This window comes from Carex rostrata, chromosome 4 (genome assembly GCF_964058835.1).
Source record: "Carex rostrata chromosome 4, lpCarRost1.2, whole genome shotgun sequence".
NCBI classification, from domain to species: Eukaryota; Viridiplantae; Streptophyta; class Magnoliopsida; order Poales; family Cyperaceae; genus Carex; species Carex rostrata.
In genome coordinates, this window is record NC_135921.1 from 11950239 (window position 1) to 11958551 (window position 8313).

The following is an 8313-nucleotide window of genomic DNA, read 5'->3' on the forward strand; positions in this document are numbered from 1 at the left end:
TCCTCCAGAGCCAGGTCAAAGGCTGTCCTGCAACTGTGTCAAGGGGGCACTCTCATCACAGATGAAAATCAAATAAAGGAATGTTTCTACCAAGCGATGTATAAAGCTCTTGGTGTAACAGAACCAGTCCTCCAGTTTGATGTTGCAGCCCTATATCCATCGACCGAGGATCTACAGCACTTGCAAGCTCCTTTCACAGAAACGGAAGTTCAATGTGCAGTTAGGGGGTTGGCGAGTAATAAAGCAAGCTGCCCCGACGGGCTTCCCAACGAGTTCGCGAAGGATTTCTGGCCTATTCTCAAAGGGGATCTGATGACATTGGTCAATCAGTTCTTCAGTCATGACCTAGACCTAACGAATCTTAATAGAGCCAACATTGTTCTCATTCCGAAGAAGGAATCCCCCAAAGCAACTACCGATTATCGACCGATCAGCATTATATGCTTGATTCCTAAGATCATATCTAAGATCCTATCAAATAGGTTGGCTGGTGTATTACCGGTCCTAATTTCGGCACAGCAGACGGCATTTGTGCAAGGTTCATTGCAGAAAATTTTCTCTCAAGAAGGGAAATAGTCAGACATCTCTCATCGGGGGGATACGAAGCAGTGCTGGCAAAAATAGATTTTTCAAAGGCGTTCGATTCGCTCAATTGGTATTTTCTGATAAGGATTTTAAGAGGCAGGGGCTTCCCTGAGAGGTGGATCACTTGGGTAAAGGAAATTCTCACAACAAGCTCTTCCAGGATACTAATCAATGGGGGTCAGTCGCAGTACTTCACTCATAGGAGGGGTCTCCGCCAAGGAGACCCTTTATCCCTCATGTTGTTCATCTTGGCTGTCGACACTCTCCAAGCCATGATCAATAATGTCAACTCCCGATTACATGTGAATATGTCACCAAAGGTCACTAATGCGGTCATGGTATTGCAATATGCGGATGACACCACCTTTATCCTCAATGCCGACAATACAACTCTCGTTGCATTCAAGGTCATGCTGCGACTGTTCACAAAGATGTCAGGGCTGACAATCAATTACTCTAAAAGTGTGTTTGTTCCTATTAATCTCTCAAGGGAAAAAAATTAAACTGGTAGATGCGATTACAGGTTGTGCAAGAACCAATTTCCCGGTGCTTTATCTAGGTATGCCGCTATCAGTCAGGAAACCAGACAAACAAGCATTTCTGCCTTTGATTGAAAAACTGCAAGGCCGTTTGCAAGGATGGAGCACCAAACTGCTTTCAAGAGGTGGTAGACTTCAGCTGATGCAATCAGTGTTGTCTGCTATTCTGGTATATTATCTATCCTGCTTCAAGCTTCCAGGATGGTTAATTGACAGGATAGACCAAATTCGAAGGCAGTTTCTATGGGGGAAAGGCAGAGGTGCTCAAAGAGGTATGTCACTGATTGAATGGGGCACTGTTATGTTGCCCAAAAGGAGAGGAGGGATGGGTGTCATGAATTTGAGAGTGCAAAATATATCTCTACTGTTGAGGTGGTGGTGGCGGCTCTACGACACACAGAATTCATTATGGGCAGTTACTTGCAGAATGATTTATGCCAAGCCAACAGAGGAGGGTGGACCTTCGGTTTGGAATAAGACAGGGTCATTCTTTTGGATGGCACTAGCAAAAATCAAGGACTTATTTCACTGGTGCACTTATTGGGAAATCGGAAATGGTCGCTCGATTAGTTTCTGGTTTGACTCTTGGGGAGGAATTCCGATCATCGCAGCTATGGATGCTAAGCCACCATTCCAATTGCTGTCACTGAGAGAGGCATACCCCTTACTCCAGGACATGGTCCCCACCTATGATTTAGAGTTTTCCGAGGAGGCAGATAAGATAAGGTGGCATTGGAATGAGCAAAGAACCTACACATCCAAATCGATTTACAAAATCATGGTGGAGGGAGGAAAAACAATTAGTCCAAATCACAGGGTCTGGAAGGCAAAAGTGTCATCCACTGTCAGAATCTTCGGATATCTGCTGTTAAAGGGGAAGCTCCTAACTAGAGATGTTATCGCAAGGAGGGGGTCCATTCTGAAATGGTTTGTGTTATGTGTCAAATGGGTGCGGCAGAATTCCACTTCCACTTATTCTTCCAGTGCAGTTATGCTAAACGGGTTTGGAGGGTTATTGAGAATGGATTCAATAACCGCTTGTTAGCAAGAAGGATCCAGATGCCGCAATCGGTATCCTCCAGATCAGCGCTGTAGTGAATGTAGGAAGCTTCAGCGAAAGAAGCAATTGGGCCAGGCAGAATGAGCGGTGATCAGTGGTACTCATCTATGCTGTGTACTCTTTGGGGCATCTGGAGGCAAAGGAACAGTGAGGTGTTCAATGCTCAATTGATTCCGCCACAGGTACTGGGGAATAAAATTCTAGTGGAGACCAAGATGTGGTTGAGTTTTTGTTGAACAATAGGCATTGTATAGATTAATCAGGTTTAGGCCTGGTATACTTGTATTGACAGCCTCTGTCAAACCATTTAAAAAAAAAAAGACTTTGGTAATCAATATTGCTGATGGGTGGTCTTTCTCTTGAATTATTTTCTCGTGCATTGGTAATTTGGTATATGGCTGTCTGCATGCACGGGTAATATTTCCAATTTTTTCCATTTTAAATTAAAAGTGAATCATTAATTTTCAGGTAACATTTTTCTTATTTTAGAAAGAAATTGTTTCATAATATCGTCGTAATGCGCTTAATATGCTCTAGGCTGTTTTAGAATTCTCTGGGTTGGAATTTGATTTCCAAAGCTATACAAGGCACCGGGATGTAGGGATTGCAATGGGCCAGAATGGGCCGAATTTGTTCCAATTTAGAGATTGCAATGTAGCTCATGATAAATTGGAAGATCTATATTGGAGAAATAAATCTGCTACAATCCTAAGGGACTGTAGGGTCCCTACAATTCCTAATCTAATCTTTCATTTATTTTGTGATTCGTCATTCGTACAATAAAAAAATGAAAGGTTTGATTTGGAATTGTAGGGACTCTATAGTTCATTAGGATTGTAGCAGATTTATTTCCCTATATTGGAAGGTCATACCGTCATAGGTAATATAAGAGAAGCGAAATATGATTGTAACGGTTGAAAAATATTTGACTACTTCAGGGTTTACTGGTTTATCTGGAGCAGTGTTGTAAATAACAGTTGATTAGATTAATTAACTAGCTAATTAGTTGTTGACGGCGATCAAATTGTAAAGGATTTTTTGATTCATCGACAAATTATTTATGATTATGATTGATTATTCCTGATATTTTTAATTAATCACTTGGCGATATCATATCCATCTGATAAGCACAAACCGTTGATCTGGAGTATATATATATATCCTCCATTGTCGAAGTCGTCTGTAAGTGCTTGAACTTTCTATTTAATTATTCGATCCGTTCTTTTTATTTTTTTCATAAATGCATAGTTATAAAGTTTTCGTATAATATTTGTATTAGTGAAAAAACTGGTTCAGGTTCGATTCGTGTAAATTTGAGTCGGTTTCAACTGGGGACTACGGTGTGTCGAGCTGGCTCGAATTGATTATTAGTTTATTACTCAGAGTCGGATCCGATTCGTTCTCACTTCTCACTCGCAGTCCCAGTCGGATAACGGAGTTCTCTAAAATGCATATTTCTCATTCATTTCATTTACACCATCCGCTTTTCTCTCTTTTCCAACTCCCTTCCACAACCCTCTATTTCCTCTCAAACCTTTCCCAATCAAAACTTCTTCCCGCTTCAACCTACTTGCCTTTCTGTTCTTCCTCCCAAATTTGGCTCAAAAATTGGCACAAAACGAATCTTCTCTCTCTTCCCAACCGACCACAATCCGTTGTAGACTATTGAGGCGGTCTTTCAAGTGATGAAGATGAAGTTGGTACCAGCCCAAGTACTGGTAGCAGTACCATGTCAAAAATTGAAAGAGAAGCAAGAGGTACATTTTGGGTTTGCCTGCCCTTTTTATACCCGTTACTTTTTCTGTTTAGTTATTCAGTAGCAAGTCTGTACTGTACCAGAAATAAACATCTCCAGTAGAAGATTTAATATAACGAAAGATGCACACGGATACTAGAGTTCTAAACATGAAAAGACAAGCCAACACCCCAAAAGAAAAGAAAGTAAGACCTACCCAAAAGAAATATAGTAGTTAATTTGAACTATTGTGGCATTGTGATCCTATGACAGGATAGGAGGAAGAGAAGCAAGACCTCTCTTGCAGAGCTGACACTGCCAGCTGCCGAACTAAGAAGGCTGAGACACACGGCAATTAGGCAGAGGTCAAAGTTAAAGATCAAAGGTATCGGTGTGACTAAAGAAATTGTGATGCCATACGTGATAAATGGAGAACAGAGGAGGTGGTATGACTGAAGTGCGAGGGCACATCAGCTCTCAACATGAAGCGCATGCATGAGATTCTTGAGGTGCATTTTTTATTTTTGGTTATAGTTGCTCGTAACAAATTATTTGTATGTGCCATCATTTGGTATCTGTGCTGATTCTGAATGATTTTATTGGCACTGCCCTCTGGTACCAGTAAGAGTACTGAATGATGGGTTGGTTAGTCTGGTAGTGAACAATTACCACTAGCACAAGTCAGTGCTATTGCTCTGCCAGTATTGAGTCAATTGCAGTGTAGCCCTCCTGATACCTAGGTGAGAATGCTGATCTTGCATTAGAACTTATATACATTATTGCAGCATGAATTAAAATTCATATAGAAAGTACAGAAAATTAGCAGTAAAAAATTGAATGTAAATTACCTTGTGTGTTCTGTGCACTAAATGAGCTTCCCTTTGATAAAATATAGAGAAAAACTGGGGGTCTGGTGATATGGCGATCTGGTTCCTCAATCTCCCTGTATCGTGGCATCAGCTACGAGATTCCAAAACAAGAAAGAGTACTATACCGGAAGGAATGGCCCAAAACCCTAGACACATGCTAGGATGAAAGAAAAATAAAAAATGAGAATGTATCAGAGCCAAAGATTGAGTATGAAAATGAAATTGACAAGCTATTGGACGAGCTGGGGCCGAGATATACTGACTGGCCTGGATCTGACCCATTGCCGGTGGATGCAGATATGTTACCAGGTGTGGTGCCTGGATACAAGCGGCCTTACCGAATTTTGCCATATGGTGTCAAGTCCCATCTTGGTTTAAGGGACAGCACTGGTTTGAAGAGGTTTGCGAGGACATTGCCTCCCCATTTTGCACTTGGTATACATACTTGCAAATTACACTTGCTCTTTTCTTGCATCTAAAGGTCAATGCCTTTTGGTTAGTGAAACCAAAATAGTAGAGTATTGTGATCGAATGAATCATGTTTAAAGTTGGCAATTTTAGCCCGCTTACCAACTAGTCCTGTAGTTCCTTTATAATGAGCTCGCATTGGACTAATGCTAAGAGTCTCCTTTTAATAGCTTGGTTGAATTACAATGAACAGCAACAGAGATAATTTGGTCATTTTGGTTGGTTTTACCTGAGTCGCTCATTTAATTTTTTTTTCCAGTTATTTTATGTTTTACTTGTATTGTCTTCTTAAATCTGTAGGTAGAAGTTGACAGCATGAAGGCTTGGCAGCAGCTATGGTAAGACTATGGGAAAAAAGTAGCATTGCGAAGGTTGCTTTGAAACGAGGCGTACCACTCACCACTAGTGAAAGAATGGCCGAGGATATCAAGGTAACTTTACTAAAGAAAAATAATTGAGAGGAATAAATTGACAATCTATACTTGGGAAGTGCCCACCCTGACAACCAAACTCTTTTGACACCATGATAGCCTACGTCAAAAATCTTCAAAATCAGAAACTAAAATTATAGATTTGTTCTTTGTTGTTTAGGATACTCTATATTAAATTTGGTGTAATTTGAGAATCATTTGGATATATGATCAAATGCTGACATAATTGAACCATTTATTTTTTTCACAACGCTCAATGAGTTTCACCAAATTTTATGCACGTCTTATCTAATTATAGAGAACATCTCTATGATTTAAATATTTTGATTTTGACCAGCTTCGTATTGGTTCTCGCAGTTGTCAAAATAAGTTTGTTGTTAGTATAACCAATCATTTGTAGTTTAGCATTTAGACCTAGTACTTTAATGCAGGTAACTTGATTTTCAGTCCACATGATGGAGTACATATGAGTTACCCATCTACCTATATATACAGGTTGAGCATTTATAATTACATTCTGGCCTTGTAGGTGTTGAATTATAGTATGACTTATTCACAGTTTACATGCATGTATTACTATCCTAAATTATCTCTGTGGAGTAGTAAAATTTTAATTGTTTGATCTCAGAAACTTACTGGGGGGGGGGGGGGGGGGGGGTGATTCTCTTGTGTAACAAGGAATTCATTGATTTTTACCGTGGTAAAAATTTCCTCTCCTTGGGCATAACTGAGGTATTGTTAGAGACAGAGAGACTAGCAGCTCTTCAAGACGAGGAGGAACAGGCGCGGTTAAGAGCTGCCTCCTCTTTCTCCGTTGGTACCTGCATGAATTCTGGGCCCAGTGGAACAGGTACTTTAGAGGAAACCTTTGAGGCCAATTTAAAGTATGGTAATATACTTGATGAAGGGCATGAAGAGATGATGAGAAGGGAGGTGGAGCGGGCTAGGCATGCTCACCTTGTCAGAAAGCTTGAGAGGAAGCTTTATTTGGTAAAACTTATTTTGATTAATTTGTAAAAAGACTTGCACAGTACCAAGAATTGCAAAAGATTCAATATTACCGAAGTTTGCAAAAAAGAATATAAACCTGAACTAAACTATAAATAAAGAAAACTGAACCCACTGTGTGTTACAATGGTCAATATACTGGTTGCTTATTCAGAGAAGAAGACAACATTTTCCTATAATAATAATGAAAAACCTCCATTTAAAGGTTGTTGATTCATTATTTTTGGTTTTTGATGCATGACAGTTCAAATTTAATATCTTTAAGCATTAATTTCAACAATAGATATTGATGATCATTGCAATTCTTAGACATTGCTTAACTGCCTGATCAAAGGAAAGCAAGGAGGCACGAAATTCCCAATCACAGCTGTCAGGAAGATATATCTAATTTTGTTAGAAGAGGTAAAAATAACTAACATTTTCAGTTCAAATTCTGGCTGTGGGGCATGGTACTCTACTTTAAGTGGTCGCACAGTCAAGGTTGCAAACAGACTTAAACAAAATTCTGTGCTAATAAAGCTGACTAAATTATATGCATCTTACATGCATTTATTTAGAAGGTTCTACACCAATTTTGCAAAACCAAATCCCAAGAAAAGGGGTAAATAACCAAATGATCGTGTAAACAAGAATAAACAGTACAGTTGAACAAAGCAACACACCTGACATGTTTGAACAGGGATACAACCACGCCACGCCACCTGAGGAATTGCCATCCAGTCCAAATTGAAATAGGCAAGTATATATCCACTAAAACAACAGCTCTTCTTTCCTCAACCCCACCCCCTTGCAGAAACCCTCAGCACTCTTGCTTTGATTTCCGCAAACTTCTTCGAGACAAGCAAATAGAGCTGGTGAATCACACTTGCACTCCCTCTCGCCAGCGCCAGATATCGTGTTCTCGGGCTGAAACTATTATCTGCTGGTGAATCACACTTGTCAGGTTCTTCCGGGTGTTCAATTGGGAAGAGAGAGAGTCCCAAGTCGGAAATGAAGCAGATTTTCGCGCCATCAGAGGAGAGATTACAAGGAGTTAGTGGCAGGAGAGTTTGGGAATGGGGTAGAGACACGACTGCTCGGAGAAACCCGCACAATTTGTGGTTTTTATGTATCAAGAGTTTTTTAGTATCAAAATTTTCAAAAGAACAAGATCTATATCTGTGATTTATTTTAATTTTTTCTTATACTGGTAAGTGGTAATTGTATTTGACCATAGGTTTTGTGGGAGACAGTTTTCAACATCAGCAGTCCTTGGAAATTTTTGACAGCTTTTTATATTTTATTTTGATGAAATTTAGCAACTGATTTAAAATGGTTTAAAAGTCTCAAAAATGGAAAAATTAATGCAGACATGATCCTCAAGATGTCATCTATCTATTGTGCAAGTGACATGACCTGGTGCAAATAGTTAAGGCATTTTTACATTTGTTTGGATTTTATGTATTTTTTGAAACAATTCTGGTACCAGCAAAGTAGAAAATCAGAAGGCAACAAAAGAAGGCATTTAAACATTTGTTTGGATTTTATGTATTTTTAAGGAATTTTATGTATTTTTACATTTGTTTGATTTCATTGATGATGTTGTTACAAAGTCTTATAGTAGAAAATCAATAACATG

At 39.3% G+C, this 8313-nt stretch overlaps 1 protein-coding gene across 1 annotated transcript; it reads left to right on the forward strand.

Annotated features, from left to right (window-relative positions):
• Positions 1-3629: 3629 nt before the first annotated feature.
• On the forward strand, positions 3630-6317 carry LOC144553638 (CRM-domain containing factor CFM3, chloroplastic/mitochondrial-like). The gene is given in 5 exon segments (XM_078301882.1): positions 3630-3941; positions 4193-4328; positions 4331-4428; positions 4815-5223; positions 5557-6317. Coding segments are annotated over 5 exon segments (873 nt in total). The 5' UTR covers positions 3630-3869; the 3' UTR covers positions 5715-6317.
• Positions 6318-8313: the final 1996 nt, after the last annotated feature.